Here is a 26,736-nt window from a genome sequence, read left to right as displayed (position 1 = left end):
GTAACAGCACAAAATAACAAGGAATTTTGTTTTTGTCCGTTTAACAGTTTAACATTTCACTGAAAAGTTTCTCTAAAGTCTCTCTTTAAGTGTTTCTCGAAGACTGTGAAGTGTAGAAATTAGCCACGGTATACAGATATCTGCTTTTATTCCTGACACATTACATACGTTGGAGCAGCATGCAGTAGTCGGCAGGTATTTCAAACTACTTTACATACTCTTTGGGGTTTTAAAGTAAAGAAATAAATTATATTTTATTATTTTATCGAATATAAAATTGTATTCTGGAGCAAAGAGAAAGTACATAAAGCTGCAGAAAAAGATAACTTCTCACAAAATTGAGAGATAGAAAGTACAGTGTTTCAAATTGTGCTTAAGTATAGTAAATACATGACAATATAATTAGTTAATTCACATTTCTTCCTGCATGTGCATTCAGCTTTCACACAAGGTCAGTCATTATAGTGTATCAGAAACTCAGTAACAGTTTATTTTGATTTGGTAATAGACTTTAAACCGTCTGCAGCAGTCTCCCAAATATAGCCCTGTAACTATGAGAAAATAATCTTGAGCAGGTCAACATCACGTTGAGTGTTTTCCTTTTCCCTATGCACCAAATTCAACATTTTAAAGTCATCATGGGGATCACTGTAAAAAAAACCCAGACACTGACAATAAAATCTTCTGCAGGTTGTAGCTCACGTCTAAACTGCTGCGGATGAATAATGGTGTTTTATGAGTGCATTCAAACAAATGATCAGCTGGGGGGGAAAAGAATAAAGAAAGGCCGCTGTCTCCTTTTTTTTCCAAAGCACAATACACACTCCACAACACACACTCTCCAAGTGGTCTGCAGTAAAGAGCCATGAATCATCAGCGTTTCTGGCTCCGTATCACGGTGAACTCGCTCAGTTCCAATCCTGCAGCTCAGGAATCTGGGCCTTCAGACTACGGTCTGCATCAAAGCAATTTATAACCTCTCTCTCCCTGCAGCTCCGACCCCCTCGTCAGTGTCTGGCACCCGACCCATTGCCTTTTATAGGCTGTGTTTTAATTGCAGAGTAAACATCTGAAGTCAGATGCAGAGCAGGAGAGTCAGATGGAGAGGAGAGATGGCATGGCTGCTGCTGATGTGGATCAGGAGGGAGGAGGTGACGAGGAGGAAGAAGAGGCGGAGGATGTGCTTCAAGAGGTTTAATGTCTGCATGAGTCACCTTTGTAAAGTTTTTCAGCATTTGGATTGTAGTTAGTGATATTTCAGTGGGTAAAACATCGTATTTATTTAATGCCAATTCAACTTTTCTCTCTTATCAACCATAAAACATTATTGATCAAGTCACACGATCATAAATCAGAGCATTAACAACTGACAAAATAGCTCAATTATTTAAGGGCAATAACTGGAAATAGGAATGGAGAAAGGCAAATGGACAACAGATGGTCAATAGGGGTCTTTGTTCCAGTATTACCTATAGATGACTGACCTCTTCTGGCCAAACACAGAACAGCAGGGCCAGATGCATTATTTATGATAATCACCTCTGTTCTAAATGGTCCCATCTGTGAGCCTTGCCTTTGCAGATGTTTCTAAACGGCATTAAAGCGTTAGTAACTCAAGCCATGACTGCTTGTGAAATACAATGTGGCCCATTCACAATCCATAAATCAACTTTTGTTACTCACACCAGGGGTTGCCCTGGAAAGAATCTGATCTGAGTTTCCAGCGAACAAACAGCTCTATTGTCCTCCGAAAGCAGTCTGGAAATAAACACAGAGACCATCTTCCTCTGGTGATTTCAACTTCCTCCTCCGACACAATAACTTCAATATTTCTTCCCTACTTTTATCTGTGGAACTGTGCAGATTAAGAAGAAGTAGTCATTGTATTCAAAAAAAGAAATGCTTTAATAAAAGGAAATAAATACAGTGCTTTGGATGGCAGTTAGAATCCATTACAGGCATGGGTTATTGCACAGCTCTAAGGACAGAAAAACAAAACACTTTCCGGACCTCCATTCAAAGATTGAGTAACAGTGGTACCTGACACAAATTTAGCACATTTCATTCAAAGCACCCATAATAAATTTCAATGCTTATTTCTCTTTCTCACCCAGTGACTGATTACATATGGCTGCAGGCCCTTTCTTATTGACCTTTTGAACATTTTAAAGACTGTCAACACATCTGCTTAATTCTTTTACTTAATAATGGCTTCAAACTGGTGTCACCAGCAGTGTTGAATAGACAAAACATGTAACAGTAGACTTTTCCCTGATGCTTGTGGTGCCTTCAACACGAAAACATATACTGTGATCATTCAAAATGCTGTGCATTAAATGCTCGTATGGTCCGAAGTGTCTCGACAGAGCGTTCTGTAATGCTCTCCAGTTTAGTTGCGTTATCTTTTTTTTTTGCAAGCAGAGTGAACAAAGTTGAAAATCTGTGCTTGAATTGAGAATTGCTAGAATGGAAAAATGTGGAAAGTTCACAAACATTTTGGAAACACGCAGCCTAATCACCAACACTGGCAGGAACATCGTCATTGTCACACTGAGAATACGTATTTGCTGTGTCTGAACCCCCCCAAGTGTGACTTAAAGGATACAGAGGCAATAATGGAATTGTCCTTGTATTTTGCATTACATATCTAAGGTCTCCAAGGTAAATTGCATGCCTGCTGTCCAAGTTACATGTTATTGCTTTCTGCATCGACTGCTGCAATGTAACACATGCTGAGAAAAGAAATAAACAACGGGCTGTAATCTACATCACTTTTGTGTGTGATTCATAGCGGATGAATGGGCAAGATCCACCAGATCAAACATAGAAACACTTTCATATCACGCTCCCTTATTCGTCTCCGCTTCCACACTACTTCTCGGTCACCTATCCGGTCACGAGAGGCAGCCTGGTTTCAGTCAGTAGGCCTTTGCATAAATAACATCGACATTAAAATACCAATAAATGAATTCCATTCAGTGGTGGACCAGTCAGCCCTTGATTGTGTGGAACAGTAAAGCAGCAGCTTGCACCATAGCAAATTAAAAATCAGCTCTTTGATAACTATATTATAAAACAAAGAAAATTTGACACGGACAATAATCAAGTCTGTCACATACGACTAATTCCAATCTGAGGGTAATTCCATTTCTTCATCCATTGCAAAAGTCTTAAAAATGATTTCATTAGAAGTCCATAAACAATCATGAGTGGTTTTCTACTCAGTAAAGAACACAAAGCAGTTTTTTTTTTAGATGTGTGTTGGCACTCTCTGCAATGTCTTCTTGTTCCAGCATCTATTTACTATAAATACATGACACCATGCAAAGTGAGTAAGTGTTTCTAACTTCTGCATCGTCATTATTGGGCGTATTTTTTTATTTTATTTTTTTTTTATAAAGACCACATTCGACAGACGTCAATCCATCATTACAGGAGTACTTTCTTTTTTTAAACTGCTCTGACAAAGCTAAGGCAATAGTCATGTTAAGTAGCAAAAGTCGTTTTTAGAAAACAAAAATCATGATTCTGTCTCCAGTCGTCCAAAATTTCTCTTTTTGGAGTAAATTTGCAAGTTGTGTCAATTAGGCAATGACACGTCTGATGGCTGGAAAATGCACTGTTAGACAAAAAAAAACAAAAAACTTATTTCAAACAAAGAAAAAGACAAGCTGACGTAGCCATTGTTCAAAAGAGGAAAGTGTGAATTGGTCACCAGAAGAAGACAGTTAACTTTTGCGCGTAATGTATCACAAAAGCCTTAAACTAAAAGGGCTATTTTTACGGTAGGCCTATTACTTTTTCATAGAGTATGCCTTACAATTACTAACACCAAGCTGCGAATAAGCTAGACCCATAATGTTATTTGGCCGCAAGTTTGAATCCCATTTTGATGGTGGTTTATATCCTCAAGAGCCTGAAAATTACTAGGAAAAATATTTATTTTTTAAGAAAAAATACATCTAGTACTGCGGATTTAATCTGGTTTTCAATATAAAGATATAGCACAGAAATGTCTCTGCATAACTTATCCTTAATAAAGAAGCATTAGTTTGAATGGCTGTGATTGTTTTGGGTGAAAGCTCTTCTTGTAAATGACATCATTGGGAGATCTAAAAAAATAAACTGGCTGTAAGAAAATAATTCTACATTGTTTTAAGAGTGTATGTCATGACACAAACCTCATGTGGTTGTAAACCTCTGTATGTACAGCTAATGTGATGTCACATGGAAACTAATGATGTCCTGTAGGGTGTTAGTAAGAGACATTTTGTGCCTGGTACGGTTTAGTAACGCAACATAAAAGTTCATTCTGCTTTAGTTGACTGTGTAGTATATAAAAGTGGTGTTTTGTTCATGCTGTATTTGGTGCATATCTATTTCAAGAGTCAAACAATGTCAAAAAGAGGCGGACATAAAACAAATTAGAAGTAAAGCAAAAACTAAAAACATAATGCTCGTCATTTCTTTAACACTTCCAAAACATAATTAAAAAGGGTTAGTGTCTTAAGCTTTTGTTTGGAAAAAACTAAAACAGAAATATTCTGCAGGAGTAATATTATTTGGCTAACTTTGAAAGGCATTGTATTTGCTTGTCAGCATTAAGTTTTTGAGATGAAGTAGCTAAAGGTTTATTTTAAAGATAAAACTACATTTCTTTGAACATTATATTTATCTCTGTGTAAAAAAAAAAAAAAAAAAAAAAAAAAAGTAAAAAAGAACACAGAGAACTCAAAGCCTCTGTGACCGAGGGTCAGGCAAGTGTGTCGCAAGGCTCCAGTACGAGTTAGCGGGAGTGAGGCTGGGTTTAAGCATTGATTAACAGGAAACGTATGGACACTTTATCAACAGGCGGCAACTGTTCTTCTCTTGGGTGCATGAAGCTCATTAGACTCTTATTCCATATTTATATGTAGCTCGTGATCATACTGGCAACGTGTGCACCTCCTTAGGGGTTCCTAGTCCAACATTGTCACCCTTAGGGTGCGCAATTGTGTAAATACTACACAAACAAAGAGACAAAAATGCACATCTTGGAATTAAGTCTGTTTGTCAGTAATGATTTCCAAGTGTTAAAAGAGCGAGATGAGAGGGAAATACAGGAATAATTAGTGTAGTTTGTGTGCATGAAAAAGAAATGAATGAGGTTTATTTTCGTGTCTCGCCAAGGTGACACACCCCCTAGAGGGTTATAAGACACCATTAAAGTGTACATGTGATGTAACGAAAGTGCTGTGTCAGTCTGGCTCCGGAGTGTCTTCTGCGGGGTCGCAGGGAGCCGTCTTCTGCTTGTATACAAAGGTCAACAGGAAGAGTGCTATGTCATGTGAGCACCAGTAACCTGTGTGTGAGGTCACCGCTGACCAATAGCGACTCTCCACGAAACCCTCTCGGAGCTCAAAGTCGACACGCCGCTCCAGCTCCACTGTAAGACAGAGAGAGAGATATCATGACCAAACCAACTAACAAATGTGAGACTTTGTGTGCCTGATCGTTTATTATTGGACAGGTGGACTAACATGATGTGTCAGTAATGGGCGAGGTGGGCCGAATCAAGGTGGAGAGGCCGTATGCTGAATGGCTTTCTGTCCTCTTCTGCTCCTCTTCCTCGGTGTTCGCCACTCCCTCCAGTCCCAAAGACACTGAGGGCTGGCTGTTGGAGCGGGAGAAACGTGAGAAGAGGATGCCTCCGATGCCCTTCCCTATGCTCGCCGCTCCTATAAATCGAGCATGGAAGAAAGAGAGAAGCAAAAATAAATATGCTTTGTGGGAGGTGGTTCAGAACAAGACAAAAAGAATGGTAGTAAGTTCTTCTTTCTGTGAAGAAGCAATGTGTATGAACCCATTCTCCATCTCTCCACATGATGGCACTGTGGATGTAGTAAGTGAGCCTCTCGCATTACTTCAAATATTGCTGTAGGAACAAAAATGAGTATCCAAAAGAGAATATCTACTCTCCAACTCTCAAACAATTGTCTCATTTAACCAGTCATGTGCTCACTACTTCCCAAACACATGCAGAAGTGATTTAAATGTTTTGCAAAAATGCATTTGTTTGGGAAGTAGTGAGCCCACAAGACTTGCATTATACTGCACGAGTTGTGTGAGTGTTTGAAAAAGGGATGTTTTGAAATAGCTTTGCTGTTATTAAACACCGCTGCCATTTACTTCACTTCATAAAAGAGTTTTCTCCATTTTTGGATTCTTCGTTCACCGTTGGAGCAGAATTTGAAAAGTGATAGTAGTGTCTTACCCAGTATGCTGGCCTTGCCCAGATTGGTGATGGACTCTCCATAGTGCCTGCGGGCGAGTACAGGTGAAGTGCTTGGGCTGGGGATGCTCTCAGTGTCAGATGTCGGGTCTTTGACTGGGTTCAGGAAGGTAGGCCGGATCTCGTCGTAGTGCGTGGGACTAGTGGCACTACACCTAAAAACAAAAAGAGAAAATAAATCCCAAACGTTCAGAAGACACATACTCGGAAACATTCTGTGTGCGTTACAAGGCATAACATCGAGTCGTATCAGATACAGGATTCAAGTTCTTACCAGTGTATCTGAACAGGTGCAACATTGCTGAAATGTTTGAGGATGAGGGGCTCCAGTCTGTAGGCCTGAACAGAGCAATACGCCTTCAGTTAGCTTACAGTACAGAGAAATGCCTTCGCTATTTCAACTTGTAAAATACGTACAGTGCACATTTTGAATTTCAACATCTGACCGAGCGAGCTGCAAAAGGTGTAGTTTCTATTAGCAGAGTACAGTGGACACATTCCTACTTATAAATCACAAACAAGGAATGACTAGGACAGCCAATCGAATGTTCCGTTCAAGACCTCGTTCTTCAACGTGTATTCTGGTAATTTAGTGCCGTCTTAGTCTTTCCTTTTAATCTAAAGTAAGGATCCAGCACCCAGTCTTCAAGGTCTAATCGTGAGTGGAGCAAGTTGTGTCTTAAAACGTATAAATCACACCATAAATGTGCGTGTGGGCAAAGCAAAAAATAATTAAGTAAAAAGGTCATTTTGACTTGGTAACCCTGAGCGAGAGAGAGAGCTTCTGTATAGGATGGGGCAATCAAGGGATACTGACCACAGGGTCTGTGGGATGGAAGACATTGAAGAGCCTGCTGCAGATGGAGGTGGGCAGGATGTGTTCCTGGTGGCAGCTGGTTCCAGGACGGATCCCTCTCAGAGCCAAGAACACCGCCAGAGGAGAACCCATGCAGAAGAAGTTTTCCACCTGCGAGACAAAAGGTGCAAAGATGATATAAATGTCTACAAGAGTCTCTGTCTGGTTTTGTCTTCTAATAATAATGGACAAATAAAAAGAATATAGACTCTAAAAGGAGTGAAGAAGTCATGGCATTAGGCGGTGTGCTGTCGAGTCTTTCTAAGCAAATTCAACCAAAGCACTGAAACCACTATTATTTATTGATTTACAAAAACGTCATATTGTTATATTTTACCTTAAATTTGAGAGCCGGGCGTGCTGAGGGTTTTGAGGCCTCCAGTGTGAGCAGTTGATTTTCCAGCTCTTGTAACCTGTAAGAAGCAGAAAAGGGACACAGTGTTCATAAACTAGAAAAAAATAAATTAAACAATTCTTTGAAATCAGTCTCAATACAGTCCTTATATCCATCATCATAACCTCGAGCTACCTCCACACGCATACCGATTGTCCCAGAAAACCATCTCAGCTCCACTGAGATCAACAACATTATTTTTCGTTTGGCTGAGGTAATGGGGCGCACACTAAAAGATATTGCACACACACAAACACACACACACACACACACGGTGAAGAGGAGATATACAACAAGCCTCTTCCCTGCAATTTGATCATGAGGCGTCACAATACCCCACTGCCTCACAAAAACCAACAGGAATGGAAATGGAGCATAGGGTGAGCAGATATTGAAATTGGAGCAGAGAGTGGGTTTTAAAAAAAGGTATGAACAGCTTGCATTGTTTCTTCATATTGAGAGAACTGAAGGTAAATACGAGAAATAATCAGAACAAAGTCCAATATAACCATCCAGCTAGTTCATCGTTTGGTATACTGCTGCTAAGCAAACTCGCATTTACTGCTACCTCAAATTATTATTCAAACATGTACGGTACATCTCAAGCCTCCCTAACATCTTGACCACTTTCTCCCACATTACAGCTATACATGCAATCCTTAATGCTAAGCTAGGAGTCATTAGCGATCTACATTAGCAAGCTCTACCTATTCCTCGTGAGTCGCAGCTGCTCTAAAACGTGCTTCTCCTCGTAGGACATCCAGCGCAGGTCCAGTTCCTCCTCCACAGCGTGATGCTCCTGCTGAGAGAAGCGCACAGGATCCCACCCCGTCATGATGTCGTAGGTGATGACGCAGCCGAGGGAGTGAGACACAACGGACACTTTGCCTCCCCGCTCCTCGAACTCTGGGTTTCGGGAGCAGAAAAGTGTGTACAGTCTGTTTAGCTCCTGTGTTAGGCCCTTGGTGATCTGGAGAGACGGGGAGTGGAGACGTGTTAAGTAGTAGTAAATAGTGGGTGACAGAGAATTTGAATTTCTGGAAGAGTGGGACTCTCACCTCATCCCGGTAAAGGGGGCTGTTGTAGTACATGATGTCCATGGCGCTGCTGTTGAGCAGATCTCTCAGTCCTCTCACTTTGTCTGGTGTAATCGAGTCTACCGTATCTACGGACACAAAGCACCGGCATCACAGTCTAAAAGAGATTATTATGCCACATGATGGTGCCTGAATTCATCCACTCTAATGCCATCAGATATAACAGCTCGGCTGTAAATTCTACATTTACGAAGATAATAATGTTTTGATCGACGCGGTCGATTCATTCTAGAGTATATGTTTATTATAGGAGGTTGTAGTTTGTTTTACAGGACAACATTAAATCAATAGCAGCCACTGAGTGCATATGAAGTAAATACACATTTATGTTTTTAAAACAACATTTCTATTTACTCAGTGGAGTGCTCATGTTATCTGATCTCCCCACGCTCCTTCATACCCATTCAGTTAATTATGCAACATGCAGCCTACATCTGCACAGTGACTATGGTTAGGACAGTACATAAGGTAAACTCTTATAAGAAGTGCTGTAAGGGATGAATCCAGCTATGCTTCAATAACTTGTTTTCATTAGGATAGTAAACACTGAACAAGTTAAATACATTAACAGTGCACACACACACACACACAGTTAATCTGCTTACACTTAAAGCACAAACCAAACCGTCTCAAAAGCACACACGAACCTCCATCCAGTGCAAGTTTGGAGCGCCACTCGACTGGCAAGAACTCCACATGCTCGTCATTGTGCTCTGAAAAGTGCTTCTCCTCCATCTTCCTCACACCCTCCCGCAGCCTGGATAGACACATCACAATAAAGACCACAGGGCATATGAGGACAACATTGCACACTAGCATCTGTGTTACTTTAGAGTGAATTTGGGCATATGTTGGCTGATAGGACAAAACATTAAGATACAAAATGTGCTCGATTCATCTTCCTCTATGTATATCCGTCTCCGGCTTCAGACTGACTAGGGAGTCTGTGTCTGCACTCGTTCTCTCACAGACTTTAATGACTGTTGGCAAGAGAAGAAAGACGCCCATTTTGCTACTCCCTGATGCTGCAAAGACACAAAGACACACACACACACACACACACACACACACACACACACACACACACACACACGGTCCTATATGGGGCGGCATTAGCTCACAGGAAACTCTAAATACACAAAGAGAGAAAGAGGGAGAGGTAAGTTGTTTATATGGGTTGATGGAGGCTGAGAGAAGCTTTTAGGTGACTGGTCTGTGAACGGAGCACCTAATGCAGGTTTTGACAGGTCTATCTGCAGGCCAGCGTGTCTGCAGGGGAAACTTAAATGCTCAGCACCGCATTACAGAGCTTTCTATGCTGCACCCACAAGGATATCACCAAAGGGGCTTTTAGGTAGAGCTTTGACATACTAAGTTTGAGTTAAAATTGGGTTTAAAAAGGACACATGTTTCTCTCTTCTTGATGACACAGAGCTGAAATTAATTAGGTTAAAAAAAATAACTAAAAACTAAACGGGGAACTGGCCAGAACTGTCCGGTTGATCGCGTGTATGCTGTAATCCACAGGGAGCTGGGAATCAAGCTTAAAGTGCTCTGCAGCTTCACTTGGGTCTACTTTACCTGCTTAGCTGGCTTAAGCCGCAGTCAACGGCCCAACATAACTTTTGTGACACAGAGACACACATGGCTCTGGTCCTTACGTTCTGTACTACTGCATGTAATGCTCATGGTCTAGGGCCAAAACAGTGGTGCCATTCAGGGTCGTGTTTTTACTCACACAAGGACACAACACAGAAAAGGGACTGTGCCTAGCTGAAGTAAGCGATTCAAAAACAGATCGACAGCCTAAACACGGACGAGCTGCAGCGAGACTTCATTGGCGTTTCACTCTTACAAAGATAAGAACACAAAAGATTATTTGCTCTAATCAGGTCTCCTAAGGCAGGAGGGATTTTTGTAACTTCTCCATTGTGGCCTCTACACAAATGTCTACTATTGACAGAGTACCTCATTAAAACGTTGAGCCTTTGAAATACAACGGATCAGCTAAGCGGCATCAGGCCATGCTAATTATTTTTTCCCCAAAAATGTGATGAAATGTATTTGTGCTGCTCAAAAGCATGCAAGAGTTATATTTAGCACACAAAGAAGCTAAGCTTGAAATCTAGATTTGTGAAGTTGGTGCAACTGGTTAGTTTACATACTTTTTAACAGATAATGAGATAGTCCCAGTTTGTTCTCACACACACACACACACACACACACACACACACACAGTATTATGTCACCTACATAAGATTTCCTTTATGTTGTGTTGCATTGATTTGGCAATGATTCTGTATTTGCTTATGCTGCAGAGCCTCACAAAATGCAAAGTATCTGGCAAATATGTTTCCCTGTTCCCTGGTGTGTTTTCTCAAGTTTCAATGCATTGTCTTTTTTTTGGCCACAGCACTGAAGACAATTTAACAAAACAAAGTATAAAGTGAGAGAACAGCAGGATAAGACAAAGAGGGTGAGAAAGATGGAGGGAGGGAGGGAGGGGGAGAAATAAGTACAAAAGCTGCAGGTGCAGCGTTATCAAAAGAAATGCTTGAAATAACTTCCACTAAGGGTGGCCTTGGACGAACAAAGCGGAGGGAAAAAGTGTGACAAAACTCAAACAGTTGGTTCTAAGGGGCGGCCTTGTAATATTAAGCCTGGACCCCCCTCTGGCCCCCCCTTATGTTTTGTAAATGTTTCACCCCACATTCATCCCCAGAGAGGGGGAATTGTAATTATTCATCGGCAGTGATGAATAACATGCAAGTTAACACTGTGAGTATTCTTATGTTTATGTTATATGTATATCGTCTTTTGGAGAAACCTATGGGGGGGGTTGTATGCAACAGCCTGGCCCCTCCCATCTGAAATAGTTCAGGAGGCGCCACTGGAGACATTCCTGATTTAGTTAATGCAGTAATATGCTACTTGTATTCAAATGCTTCAAGTATCCACATTTTCCTGTGAGGACTGTAGTGATATACGATGGTGCTGAACAAAAAAACAATGTTATCTGGAATCACAAGAACCAGCCAGACAGCTCGATATCTGAAATCCCTCATCAGTCAACAGAAGCACGACAACATTTACCGTGAGCTCCACCGGGAGGCCGAGAACACACAGAAAATGCTTAAGCACAATTAATAACCATTTCAAAGAACAGGATATTATCAAGCTTTTCTCGTAAACGAAAACAGAGACACAAAGTGGGGAAAAAGAAGAAGAAGAAGAAGAAGAAGAAGTGAGCAGTCTTTAGAAAAGCCACAGGAAATGAATGACATGAATGAGAAGTGTGAGAGACGGATTGTGTCTGGAAGAGAAGAGCAAGGGAACAGCAAACAAACAATTCAAACGGCACATCATCCGAGGGAGAGATTTCTTCTTAACTTTACAATCTAAGAAACACAAGTGGAGTGGGTTTTTTTTTAGCGACATAACGCAACATGCATATGAGCAAATTATCTTTCTTAAAAACTCACATTCCAGTGTTTTTAATAATGCGTCCCTGGTCCATCTTCTGTCCAATGCCATGCACCACAAAGACGATGTGTGTAGTCTGAGGGGGTCTGTCCTCGGGTGAGGCCTCCTCAACGTAACCCCGATGGAGCCGTGTTCCACTGCTGGAGGCTGGAAGAGGACAAAGGACAGGGTTGGACTATTACTCATCGTATCTAAGAGGATATATTTGAACAATGAATTTTGTACACCAAGAAAAGCTAAACATTTCAACAGTATTGTCTGTACTGTATTGCTAAATACAAACATTCCCACGTTACTACGTTCACGAGAAGGCTATAAATATCGTGGTGTTTAAGTAGCGTGCTTTTCTGATCCCAAAGTCAAAGTCCTGCTGTGACTGTGGCGCAAGACTCTGTGCCAGCACGTGTAATGTGCGTAGAGGGCTGAGTGTGTGTGTCCTAATTTAGAATCTATCGACTACTCAGGTCTAGTCATGTGCTGTGCGCCAGGCCAATGGAATTGTTCTGCTGTCTAGAAAGCACTCAGGAGATTTCCCCATCACTGAGCATTTGTGTGTCAGGGGAGATTGACAGTGCCAACTCCTCCTCTTCTTCTTCTTCTTTTCTGCAAGCAGACGATGAAAAAGCACCATAGAGCTGGGGGACAGCAGATCAGATTAGAGTCGTCCATACAGATCAAACATCGGACATGGGGTCAAACTGCAGTTGCCGTCTTTTCAGTGACACTTGGGCTATTTTGATCAAACCTAGCCCCTGAGAATAGCAGATGGACAGTGTGTGATTTTCAGGGCTAATCCAGTTAAGAGACTGAACTGTATCCAGCCATGTAAAGGCAACTGTTGAATAATAGTAAATGGCAGCACATTTTCAATGCAGCTTTAAGTATATCATGTCCGAATTAGATGCGCAGAAAAGTGGGAACAGGTGCGGACCTAGCTCTAGCCATGCCAGCTCCATGGATAGCAATGTTGTTCTGTCCAACATGAAATATCTCAACAACTAATGGAATGCCATGAAATTTGGTACGGACCCTTCAGGATGATTTGTTCTCTGTAGCTTTGGTGATGCTATGACTGTTCATCTTGCACCATTATCAAGTCTAAATTTCACTTTGTCCAATAGTTTTAGTTTATGATCAAATACCTGCAAAACTAATGGCATTCCCATTTGCCTCAGCTCTACTGCTAATTAGCAACTGTTAGCATGCTAACACACAAAACTAAGATGGTGACCAAGGCAATTACAACCTGCTAAACAGCCACATCTTAACATCGTCATCGTGAGCATGTTAGCATGCTAGCATGCTAACGTTGGCTTAAGCTCAAACCATTGCTCTAGAGCCTCCCAGCTAGCGTGGCTATAGACACTAACATACTATTTAGTATTCTAGGAAAAGATTTAGTATGTCCCAATACATAGTATGCTAAATACAGTATGCCAAAAATACCAGGATGTCCAGTTGCATTTTGCAGTATGCATGCCAGCATGCTTTTCTGGCTATTCTGACCCACAATCCTTTGCACAGCGGTAGCAGTAAAAGCTTCAAAGTTCAAGGTGCAATGTTATGACGTAATAGTATTTCCCAATTGTATGCACAGCCTACAGTTTGCAACAGTACATACTGTGGTAAGGGTAGCTGTAGTACCTACTAAATGTAAAAAACAACAACATTTGGAACAGAGATTTAGTCTTGTTTGACCTAATGTTTGGCTTCAAACATTAAAAGTGTCAAATAAACTTGGTACAATAAAAATCTCTCTTTAATTATTAGTCAGTAATGTATCAAATATTGTAACATTCCTGGTTTCATCATCCATATTTTTGTATTTGTAGTAATATTGTACATATCAATTCAACTAATATCTAGTCGCTAGTTTATCAACAGTGGGTTTCAAATCAATTCAGTACTGATACAAGTGCAAATACACACACACACACACATTTTATATATATATATATATATATAAATACATATAGTATGATCAGGGAACTGTTTCTCTACATTATTATCTGGAAATATAATGACAATGTATGTGTGTACATCACAGACCTTTGGAGAAGCCCAGTTTCTGGGTGACGGTGCGTGCAATTTTGGAAGTGGTGGCATCGCTGTAGAGGTATACCTCATCCACACTGTGCCAATCCACATGGGTCCGACTCAGCTTCAGGCTGTGGATGGCTGTAGGGGGCGGGGGTGGGGGAGGGGGGGGAAGTAAGAGGAGTGAGTGAATGTATGGACAGAGGAAAGAGAGGAAAGCATTGGTAGATGGTGATGGAATTTGGACAAAGGGAAGGGAAAATCAGGGGAAAGGATGAAGGAAAAAAGGTTCACCAATACAAAAGGATCATGATTACAAATTTCAAGGGAGAGAGAGATTGAAGACATTGTAAGAATATAACCACGTTGTGATCATCTTAAACGCAGTTAGAAGCAAAAGTCTAGGATCAATCTATTCACACAGCGCAATCAAATGCAGTCTGGAGCATTGATCTGCAGTTGGAAAGAAAAAACCACATCAAAACTATCACACACCATAAATGCATAATTCAGCTCTTGCTCGTCTGTCCTGCTTGCGTGCCATCAGACTGAAGATATTTTACGAGCTAAAATCTAAATTCCTTTCACTTTGAGTTCAATTTCACTCCATGTTGTTGCTTCAAAACTTTAATGCAGTGACAAGGGCAAGTAAGAGCAGAGGTATGGCTCGGGAGGAAACACCATTTGCTAAAGAAGCTAAGAGCGATAAATGAAACTGGTTGACTTGAGAGTTATTTATGTCTCTGCAGTATGTCCTTTAAATGTCCTGTACAGTCAAGTTCATCTGGATGAAATTGGTGGAAGACTTTGGCGTATGTCCAGTGCACAGTCGTGCTCTTTGTACTGCTCTGTACCAATCTGGGGATTAAAACTCTTAAGAACGGGGTAAAGTACTTGGAGAAATAAAATGTTCCAGATTATCTTCCGAGCAGATTTGTAACAGTATAGTCCCACAAGCAATGTAAAATTAAATGCTACAAAAAAAAATATAGTATTGCTTTCAACAAGTACACTGAAAACCTAAGGCTTACTGAATGACTGTACCATTCAGAGAGGAGTGGAACATGACTAACAAGGAACAACATCTGTGCATCCTTTCCATAGGTTTTTAACCTTCTCATTCATCATTTTTATTTTATGTATCCATTTATTAGACATTCCTTGGTAACCAAGTCTACAGGGAAAGAGCAACTGAGACATTTGTGAAGTTAAAAAAAGTAGCCGTCTCTTTCCACTTCCCATGTAACGTAATAAAATAAGATGTACTCCATATATAAATAAACAAAGCCTATGTGTTTGTGAGTCACATGATGGGGGTTAAGCTGGGACTCTGTAGCCTGGCACGTTAATTTCTTTATTGGACAAGCATGACTACTGGGTAATGTGAGGCCATGCAGTTATTGCACCTTCACTCTGAGGGCAACCAGTGTGGAAAAAGAAATGGCTGCCTCTGAGCGAGCAAGGAAAGCAGGGTCTGGAATAAGAATTTGCCACAAGGAACAGAAGTTTTGGAGTAAAGCAGTTAAAAGTTAAATTTGGAATAAGAAATAAGAAGGACATTGTTTTTCCTAGCCCCATAAACAATAAAGCGTATGTCTTTATGAACCCGAGGCAAGAGATACAGTTTCCTCTGTCACACGTTTCCATTTATCTTTGCATATACTCAAAAAGGAAACTGCTAAACAGCAAAGCAAACAAAGGCTTAACCTCTACTACCACATGGAATAACCCTAAACCACTCTATGACAGCAGCAATGAAGGGGAACAATCAACTCTTCTGAGATGAGAACATTTCACCATCTGGCTTGGCTTCATCTCAAACAGTTTAGAGTGGCCTCCTTTCCTCATCTACCTCGTGGACTCACAAGTGAGGGCAGAGGAGAAAGGGACTGTGGCAGTTGCCAGCAGACCTACACACTGTTAAGGAGTGGGTCAAACCACTACAGACTGTTGAGCTTCATTTGTATCCGAGTCCACTGTAAAACAGGAGGCATTAGTCCAGCTAGAATAGAAACTACCGTATGTGGAATTTCTCCAGCTAGCTTGCTTGATCAATTCAAAATATAAGTTTGACGGGATTGTAAGTGAAAATGTAGCCAGTAAAATGGAGTAATGCTTTGGGGATGTACAAAGATACTTCCTGTTTTACAAGGAAAGGCTGTGCATTGCTAAAGGAATGGAAAGGCGGGGGATCAAAGTGTACAGAGGAACTGGCGGTCAACCAAGTGAGGTTAAAGAGTTTACTGAGGGAGTTCTCCAACACAGCTAAGGGGAATTACTGAGGGACACAGGATGAGGAAGAGGGTTCGAACGTAAGGAATGAGGGGCAGAGAATGTGACAAAGACTGGGGAGGAACTGGGTAAACTGTTGAAGTAAAATAGAAAACAAGGGAATTGTGTAAGGGAGAGTTTGGGAAATATGCAGGAAGCACAGAATTGGGAGGGGCTGCTCGAACTTATCACATCTACAATGTGCTGTGAGGCATTCCTGGGACTGGGACATTTTTGGCAATAAGCCAGTTACAACCTTTTCTTGGTTATAGCATGACAACCATATCAGCTACATTCCCCTCATAATGTTTCCCCACCGCTTGTTTTTCAAGGGACAAGACAGAATATGAGTGTAATCTTAATGTTGGTTAAAAAGTACTTCTGGCAGTACTATAATACTCTCAACCCAGGCATGGACTTAGATGAGGACACAGACCCTGAAACCTCTCTGTTAATACACCCAGAACTGGGACAGTGATGGACCTCTAAGAGGGCGACACAACATGTTAGGGGGCTATAGTAAAGCGCCACAATGGCTCCTACAATGGCTCCACTATTCAGCTCATCACTTGTGTTTGGCTCTCAACAGAGAGCTTTGTTCATTGCTCTTAGAGCGAGAGCCGGGGACGGTGGTTCATTAATGACGGTTATACTGCCAGAAGGGATGAGCGAAAGAAGGCAATGAGAGAGAAAGTGGGAGACGGGGATGGAGCGATAAAAAGGGGTAGAGAATGGTGACTTTTTGAGGACCAGCTCTTTTATTCCACATCCACTGGTTTAAGGGGGCTTGCCCTGGTACCATGTTGTCTACTCACCATCACAGCAAGGAGATGAGAGACAGATACAAAGGTTTCCTCAAAAAGCAGCAACAGCCGTGCTACCAATCTCTGGGTCACAGCACACAAGGGAGAAGTTCTAGCGACTAGGCCCAGTTAAGGCTGCAATGGACAACTGAGAGAGCAGCCTAAATCCATTTTAATACAAGCATTTCTAACTGAGCCTAGGTCTAGTTCTAAATATTAGATTGAACAGGTCAGAACCACAACAGAAAGGAGAAACTAGGTCCTAGGATCAACTAGGAGAGAGGGTACAAGCTAGCAGATCTAACACAGCAGAGGTATAACATTTTGTTTTTTAAAGAACTTGGCATTTTACAGTACCTTGGCAGCGTTTGCGCTTGTGACATGAAGTTTTAGCACTCGTCTGATATCCACTCCATTTGAACAGAAAGGGGAGGTAGAAAGGGGGCAGGTGGGAGAGAACTAACAACCAAAAGAGAGTGAGTAATGGCTATAACCCTGGTGTCAGTCACATAGGCTACCACTGTCATCGCTCTTGAACAGGCACATCCATCAAGTAGCGCTGCTATTAGATTACCACTTGAAGGCCCTGGACATTAAGCTTGTACTAGTTACTGACAGAGGCTGGTCAGACCCTCAATGCCTTAGTAATAGGCCGGAGTAGCAGCGCTGTTTGACATCATGCCTAAGATGACTGAGGTAGCATCTGTTTAACACTCAATACAGACAGCTAATGTCTTCACTGTGAAGATCAACATGTAGTGAAGTTAACCACGATTTCTTTCTAACCTCTTGTGAAGGTGTATTACATGGCTACTCTTCTGTATCATTAGAAAAATATAATAGTTTGTGGAAGTTCCTTTTCCACACAATACATGACTAAAACAAGGAGAAAACAATCCAAACAACTATATAGTATATAAAGTTGCACAATGACCACAAATTAGATAACATTTCAAGAAGGGAAACACAAATCATAAAACACAAAACCTAAAAGGTTCCTGACAGCATCTGAAAGAGTGAATTATAAATGGTTTATTATTTGCATGTTAGAAATGTTTTAAGGAACTTCTGTTGAATTCCACTCATAGAGGACGAAACATACTGACAACAAACATACAAAGAGACCTGTAACAGTATAATGGCTCCTACTTGGAGCTGGACAGAGGAGACCAATGATACGCAGTGTAATACAAACGTTGTGTAGAGAAAACAATAAGTGAACTAGAGCACTTGTAGAGAGAGATAAGTAGAAAGAGTTTGATTGTTATACATATATTTATAATGAGTCATAGATATTGGTTAATATTTGTTGTATTTAAATAATTAGTACAATTGATATATCCAAAATGATTGCCCTACAATCACTACATACCAGTTAAAATCTAAATAATACTTCATGTTCATTAAATGGTTTGTAATTGGAAGTCTTGATCTGACATTTAAAAAGACAGAATAGGCATTTGGTAATCACAAATCAGCAAAGTCTACAAGACTCACATCTGACTAAATACGTCGTGCTGTGATAACACAGACATTAGACTTGCAAATGTCAGCAGCGTGAAAGGCTGAGGAGGAGGAGTGCTGCTGAGTGCACAGGAAGTTTGTTTGCTGTAAAAGCTATCGGTGATGTTCATTTGGGCACTACAGCACTGATGGATCCATCAAGGTGTTCCCTAATGACTGGAATATCTACTACGTGCAGAATCCTCATATGGATGCAATGAGTGTGTGGTAGTTTGCAGTGTTCTGTGAGGTTTATATCACACTACATTACTTTTTGGGTCACCTGCAGGCTCTCATATCATTAAAAAAAAGGTGAAAGACTGTTGCCACCTGGTGATTCCAAACATATTTGAAATCTTAGGCTTAAGTAACAACAAAGCCCTAACTGACGTCAGACAATAAATATATGGGAGAAAACATGACAAAGCTCCCAAGAGCTAGTTATTAGATGAGTAGTCAAGCGTGCGTCAGCGTCAATCATGGGGCGTGTTCCCAGCCTCATGGGCTGGTTAAATAAATATGCAGCTATTATGTAGTGCACATAAATAAACGCAGTGGGCCTTGCCTACCTCAAACATAGCAAAAGTATTATGCTGACAGATAACCCTGTGTTGAGCCTTTTTTTTCCTTTGACGTCTGAGAGGCCTGACAGACTGAGACACACCCTGTAGTTTCCACTTACTGCTCTACACCCAAACTGGAGAAGCTTATGGATGGGATCCTCTTCTATATAAAATGTTGTTTTTTTCCCCCCCTGTAATTTATAAATGATTTAGTCCGGCTTGGAAAATAACATTGGCACGATTTGGCTAAGAAGAAATCCTCCTGATCAAAGTTGGCCAAATGAATCCACCAACTGTAATGCCCTCGTGGCCATTTTCAGTCAACTGTCAACTCCCCTCTGCGCTCAAACGGCATCGTCTCCGATTCTGCCTTTCTCAATCCACGAAGAACACAGGCACAAAAGTACATTTGCATCACGGGGGACTTTTTGTACCGAGCAGGGCGTCCTGCCCACATTATGATGTTATGCCTGCATAGCACGCTGGTATGTCTACACTATCTCTTCTGCCACAAGGAGAAAGAAGGGAGGAGAGATTGGCAATAGGGAGGGCGAGCGATAGCAGGGGAAATGCGTGTACTGCAGCACCCGAGCTTTATGGTCAATTTATCAATTGTAATGCAGTTCAAGGTAGAACCTCTTATGGCTCCGAGTGCTTCAGATTATTATTAGTTTCAAGATGAAATACTCTACTGTAAAGGCTCTCTGCAATAAAGACCGAAACGAGGTGAATTAACAGGATCTATCACTCACTTTGCTTTCACACTCGGCTAAATATAGGAGTGGAAAACAATCGGCCAACAACGGCAGCAGGAGGGTTTCACACAGATGCTCGCTGTTTCAAGTTCCATGTATTAGAGGAGATTATGGAACATGTATAAATACAGCAGGCATTGGGTTTTTAATAACATGCACTTATTTTTCACTACATTAAATGGCGAGTAGAATTATACTGCACTATTCACCCTTGCAGTAGGTCACCCACTAGATAAGCTAAGGTCATAGGATCTGTGTGTTGTGCAATGGAGAATGAAGCAATTCGTGTGCCCTTCCACTATATTTCACACCTGGCTCGCAGATAATCGGACCGTAAGCCCTTTGTCCTCTGTGTGTGCTTATATGCCCCCGCTTCCACGTACAGATCTATTAGTGTGTCCGTGCGTAGATGTACACAAATAGTTGTGGACCAGGAGTGACCTTCCAGTTTTAAATAAAACTTTTGTGATTCAGTTCAGAAATATGTCAGTAGCTACATGACACGATTCCAAAAGACCGACTGCGTCCTCCGAAGGCTGCAGCCCCTGAATTGAGACACACCTCACAATGTAACAAAGCTGACCGATCTACTGTAGTCACTTTCTTCTGCTCTGCTGAGGTCTTTATTTATAGGCCTTAATTTATTCTGAGTAGGGGAGAGTGACAGTACATGTCAGATAGAGTGCAGTGTGTTAAAACAAGGCAAGCCAAAAAATAAATGTACTGAGGCTTTGTATGATAAATCGCAATTTAACAGTTCATCATGCACTTATCATTCAAACACAAAGAGGGTTACAGGAAATAATGGGAATGTGATGATTAACTGCTATTAATTGATTTAGGCTGATGATGATTTGCATAAATATTCCCGATTATGTTTGTCTCTCACACATATTTGCTCCGTTTTAATGATGCATACTAAACATTTTCTCACTCCCTTTAACAATTGCTGCATTTCTTGCTCTCCGCTTCGCTCTATTTGTCTGCCACATTCACACACCCACACATTCATCACCAGTGAAGGTCCTGAAGATCTGGCTGCCTTAAGGAGACTGCTGAATCAAAGAACCTCTTTCTTATTGCCTTTCACAGCTATGCTACATTTCGCCTGAGCCAGAGAGACGTGCCAGGATGTATGAGCTGCACCTGCTTTACATTGGGAGGATGACATGACAAAACCTACAACTCCATTCATTTCTCTTGACTGTGTGCCGATACTAAAGCAGGCAGCGCTGTCGCACAGATCACCATTTATGAAATATTATGACCCTTTTTAAATTGAATTTAGATTGTAAAACTCTTATGAAAGCATTTAATCTACTTCTTGCCCTTATCTCAGCACTATATCGTTGTTGTTTTTTACAATTTACTGCCTGCCTGCGTGGAATACAAATACTGCAGGGTTAGTGAATGCAGCAGTAAAGTACTGGTGAGTGAGCAATAATGCCTTTTGGCCTCGGGTTTCTACCCCAAACCACACTCTGACAACATTGACTCTCAAATGTAGTTAAAATCAAGTTTTCAGCTGCGATTATTCATTCAGAATTTAGTTACCAGAATGGATGCTTCAGTGCTGTGTTTTAAAGTTCTCTCTAGATTTTAGGAGTCTCTCCCACACATTTTTATACATACAACCTTATCATTATTCTCCTACTCGTCCCCTTCCCGTTCTCTCACCATCTTTGCTGTCGACTGTCCTGACCACCAAATCCGTCTCGAAGGTGTCCTGCATTTGTTGCCCGCGGAAATGATTCAGGTGCTCGTACTCGATGAGGTCACTTTCCTCTTGCTCCAGCGGTAGCCAGGTGCCGCCAATAAACCACTGGCCTCTCATGACTGGAATATGGTCTTGTTCTGTAAGACAGTAAAATTTGCTTTGATTTGGATACAAAAGAATAACTTAACTGTAGAGATGGACAGTCTGGAGCCGGCCTATGTAGTCTGTGGTGGAATATTTACCTAAATAAAAGTAATTTTACATTTTGTTTTGCTCTTTATGGTGCCGTTTTTCTTTGAGCGTCGCTGCGGGTGACACGGTGCACGCTCCTGCTAATCTAAAAGGTGGTGCGTAATGACATGCAGCAATGTGCCGACAAGTTAGTTAACCTGGATTCAAACAATACTGCATTTAAAATGCTTTACCATAGTCACTGTTTAGTAACTGCGTGCATCCCTTTGCCTTTCAGAATATGTTGTGGATGACGTAACGCATTTTCATTTAACTCAACAAGTCTGGCACATCCATGAGGGCCGAGTCTCAGTGGCTTATGGAGCGAGGCCAGTTTTGATTACAGTCTTGAGTTATTAACCGACTCTCTAGTGGTGAATAAGATTGTAAGGGTAGTTCTGAACGCAGGCATACTTAGTAGGCAAATGGCAGGACCCTTTCTGTACAGAAAGTGAGTCTGCCTATCTGGACAAATACTAAAACACATGAGCGTACGTTTATTTACAGACAGAGGCCCACCACAACACTATGGCTAAGATAGACAGACACGCAAGAAAAACACACTGATGGAGGCTCACAGTAAATATTATTCACTCTTTTCTTAAGGTGGTTTATGTCTGGTCAGAGAAGATAAGTCTGTACGCTTCACTTAACATGAGGTTCGCATTAAGTGACCTTTTCACCTTGTTAGACCATAAAGCTATTGCACCTTCCAAAGCCCTAAATCTTTGTATTTTTTATGGCTGTTTTACTTCTTGGATTACAATAGATCAACATTCCCTCCACTTGGGGTCTCTCTCCCCAAGTGATATGTTTTTGATTACTTTCTGAATAATCCCCTCTTGCACCTATGTGAAATGTAGTGCACCGGGGTCTTAAATGTTAACACGACACTGTGTTTGCAGTTGTGCAGGGACCAGGCCGAGCTGAGAAGGCACAGCGAGGGTCTGAGCTGACTACAAAAGGACTTACATCCACAGCAAGAACCTCGAGGAAAATAACTGCTTCTCTAAATGTCACTTGGCGTTAACCTTCAAAAGAACCAGCATCCCATGAACCCTTTCATCGAGGTCAAGATTGCTGAGGCTTTACAGTGACCGCCTTCATTTGTTCCCTGCCTTTTCCTGGAAATATCCATGAATTAGTTAGCACAGATCAGCTGAGCCGAATTGACTGACTTCCTGAGTTGTTCAGATGTGCCCAAAAGACAAGGCTAAGTAATTACTTCGCCAGTGAAAACGGAACTGCAAAAACAATGCAGGGACTCAGGACGTAACTAAACTAAATGGATAATCAAATGCGAGTTTGTATCTTTTAAAAAAGGTAGTAGGGAAAGATGTTGCAATGAGTCTCTGATAAGCACCAGGCTTGTGAGTGGATGTGGATCATTAATCTTCATGCTGTCAGCCATTATACTGCAGAATATAAAGTATATATGAGGTATCGTACACAACAGGAATTAGTGCCTATAGAAATGCACTCTGTGGTGCGTTTGAGACCTGCCACCAGGAACTACATAATATGTGATGCAAAGCAAAAAATATGATTTTAAATACTTCAGGATCAGGGATGATTTGTATGATACTCACGCTTCCAGTAGACAGGATTACATTCCCTCTCTTTAACATCCACTTCATAGAGCCCCCCACGGACACACACAGGCTCCACTCTGAAATCAATGCTGTCAGGGTCCCTCTCCTCAGAGGACACGGTGGATGTGTCCAGGGACCCCCGGCCTCCGTGCACACTGCTGGTCCTAGTCTCCACCGGCACTGCACCGTTCAGTCCTCTACTCTCCACACCGTTATTACCGCACTCTTCCTCCGCACCGCTGACCTGGGAGCATGATGCACCAGGGTTCAGCTCACAGTATTTCCGAAACCTACGCTCAATTTTAAGCGAGTCATGCCCGACAAAGGGCTTCCAAGTTTTCTTGTCCTCCTTGTAAAACCACCGCACCTCCTCGGCACCAAGCTCCGTGACCACCTCGTTGAAGCGGTGTCTGGAGCTGTTGGACCGCGACCTCTTTCTCCTCTCGAACAACGGACCCGCGTTGTTCCCATCGTTGTCACTGTACTCCAAGGAGCTGCTGTCGAGGAAGGCTACCGGGGAGCTCAGGTCCAACAGCAACCCGTCCTGGGAGCTGTGGTGTAGAAGCGGCAAGTGTCCGTCCAGTCCCGACTGGACTGAGGACATCCCTGCCTGCATCGTGTCGTCCATGGGACTCATCTCGTGACAGCACGAAAACACATCGCTTCCCAAATCCCACTCCTTGTTGTTGTTGTTGGTGGTAGCGTCGACGCTGTCGGGGCTCAAAGAAGAGCTCAATGTGGATGTTTTGGTTGTAATGTTGTAACTGCTCATTACCACCTGAGCACCCCAACGTCACTACCTCCTAGTCCGCCGCTTCACATTAACGAAGCTCGCACTTTTACTTCGCAACAGCTATCACGAGACGTCATACTGGACAGCGTTAACATTACATTTTAAAACAAAATTAAAAGACCTTCAGAAAAGCTCCGCGGCTTGTTAGCTTGCTAAGTTAGCTAGCTAAGCTAATGAAGCCGGTTGTAGAACTACGAGGCTAGCTTATTAGCATGTCTGCAACGTTGCAACCGGAAAACCTGTTCACCCTTTTTCTCCTCCTCTTAACTAAAATAAACCTTTGTCAAACCACTTTCCTGTCACCGAGTCGCTTTAGTCCAACTTGATAGGCGTAATATCGCAGTCCCCATACTTTGAGTGTGTGTTCCTGTCTCTGTGGAATTTCAGATTAATTCGTTGTCCAAACAAATCTTGCATAGAGACAGTACCGTAATATGCGTGTTGGCTTGACAGCTGACGCATAGATCACTGGCCTGAATCGTGAACGCGCACGTACAAATTGCGCGAACATGACGACAACGCTGTTCTTTTTCTTCCTCTTCTTTTTCTCCAACAGACTGGGCACAGTTTAGTGCATTGATGCCTCCCACTGGTGTAGAAACGTCATTGCTGTTTTGCCCTCTGAGATCTTTATCTTGCGATATAAATCTGTAGACTTGAGGAATTGTAGCCTCCTACTAGTACTATCTTTTTGAGCAATCCGTCGCAAAGCAGTTCTCTAAAATAACATGTTATTCCTCCTGTTTGATTAATTGTATAAATATAATCGTCCTTTTCCCTAGAGTGTGCAGTGCATCAGGACATGTTGAACAGACTCCAGAATTCACAATTGCCGTCTCTGTGTTTCCACACTTGTATCAAGCCACTTCAATGTCCCAGCTTTAACCTTGTCAATTTGACCTCATTTTCCCGAGGGATGCTCACTTTATTGCCAGGTTTCACTGATGGTTGGAAGTTGTACTACTTTCTTCCTCTGCTCTCTGCGTCACACTCTTGCTGCCATTGATGACGTCTCTCACTGATAATGCTGCAGCACTCCATCCTGCCAAATGGCCCATGCACATTCACACTATTTCTGCCTAAACTAGCCTGAGCTGCCCTATCAGCCATCTCATTGCCCTCAACCCCAACATGTGCTGGCACCCATAAAAAACCCGCACTAGAACCCTGCCTCTCCAACTATATCTGTACCCCCCTCCCCATCACCCAATGCCATCAAGGCAGATAATGAATTTGTGCACAGAACAACTTGATCCATATCCCTTATTCCACCCACCACAGCAGCAACTAATTAGAGACTATTGATATAACATCACGCAACCTTTAACTCTGGCAGATTTGCTCATGTGGTACTTACATATAGTTATACCACCTATTCCAAAGGTGTTTATCTACAAATGCAACCTAAATGTTGTCTTTTTAAAATTAATTATGTTATTTACAAGTCCATATCAGCCACTGTCCACAACCAGCAAGGGACAAGTGTCCAGTATACAGAGGGGCCTAGCTTTATTGAATAAAATCCCAGTTCCTCTGAGTATTATTTCACAAAATGTATTATTATTTGCTCCTTATGTATCCTGCTACCATCCTTTCAAACTCCCAGCACTCTGCTAGCAGAGAGATTGATAGATGGAAATCTTGAAGACCCTAATTCTTTAAATGGGTTCTCCATATACCTTGAGACCCTGACTATAAGATTTCGTCTTCCTGCCTCATATTTTGCTCCTAAAATGCATTATTTCTTATTGGCAATAGATGGAGACAAACCCATTCATATTTATCAGCCTTAGTTTAATCGCTTACAACATGCAATGACTTGGTATTCCACTAGAGGGCAGCACATACCTACTCATAATAAAGCAACAGCCAACGTAGTCACAGGGGAGGACAGAATAACAAGAACAGTCCAATACAACATCCCTGCAAACTTTGCTGCAGCCATAACATTTTAAATAGAGCATTATAAACAACTTTCTGACACAGTCTCACTATAAAGTCCCTCTTACAGACAATTTTGAGTTACAATCTATATAGCTATAACATAATGGATATAATGAAAATCAAAATGAAGGAAGTAGCTATAAAGTAATGAAGTTCATCCCACAATCCAGGGATGTCATTGAACTCCTGAATCAATCTGTAATGTATCTGTTCTAGTTCACAACCAGTGTGTTTACATCTCTGTGTGTGCGTGCTTGAGTACAGTGTGAGTTTGTGTTTGTATATGTGTGCATATGCATGCATGTGCTGGTTTGTTTGTTTATGCAAGTGCATGTGTTTGCATAATGTGTGTTTTGTGTAGCGCCATTTGTGTGTGTACTGCTGGTCCAGGTGATCCCGGGGCCGTGGTGTGGTCTGTGGGGAGAG

General features: G+C 41.7%; 1 protein-coding gene across 1 annotated transcript; it reads right to left on the bottom strand.

The window, feature by feature from the left end:
* Nucleotides 1-1,884: 1,884 nt before the first annotated feature.
* ddhd1a (DDHD domain containing 1a) lies at nucleotides 1,885-24,839 on the bottom strand. The gene is made up of 13 exons (XM_029460502.1): nucleotides 23,571-24,839; nucleotides 21,711-21,887; nucleotides 14,151-14,279; nucleotides 12,101-12,248; nucleotides 9,266-9,375; nucleotides 8,580-8,686; nucleotides 8,229-8,491; nucleotides 7,465-7,540; nucleotides 7,089-7,238; nucleotides 6,546-6,610; nucleotides 6,254-6,426; nucleotides 5,520-5,717; nucleotides 1,885-5,425 (listed from the first exon to the last, which is right to left on the bottom strand). The coding sequence occupies exons 1-13, from the start codon at nucleotides 24,343-24,345 to the stop codon at nucleotides 5,238-5,240; spliced, it is 2,559 nt and encodes an 852-aa protein (XP_029316362.1). The 5' UTR covers nucleotides 24,346-24,839; the 3' UTR covers nucleotides 1,885-5,237.
* Between the last annotated feature and the right edge of the window lie 1,897 nt (nucleotides 24,840-26,736).

The sequence above is a fragment of the Cottoperca gobio genome, chromosome 22, assembly GCF_900634415.1.
Source record: "Cottoperca gobio chromosome 22, fCotGob3.1, whole genome shotgun sequence".
Classification (NCBI taxonomy): Eukaryota; Metazoa; Chordata; class Actinopteri; order Perciformes; family Bovichtidae; genus Cottoperca; species Cottoperca gobio.
The sequence above is the reverse complement of the archived record's forward strand: the minus strand, read 5'-3'. Positions and strand labels throughout refer to the sequence as shown.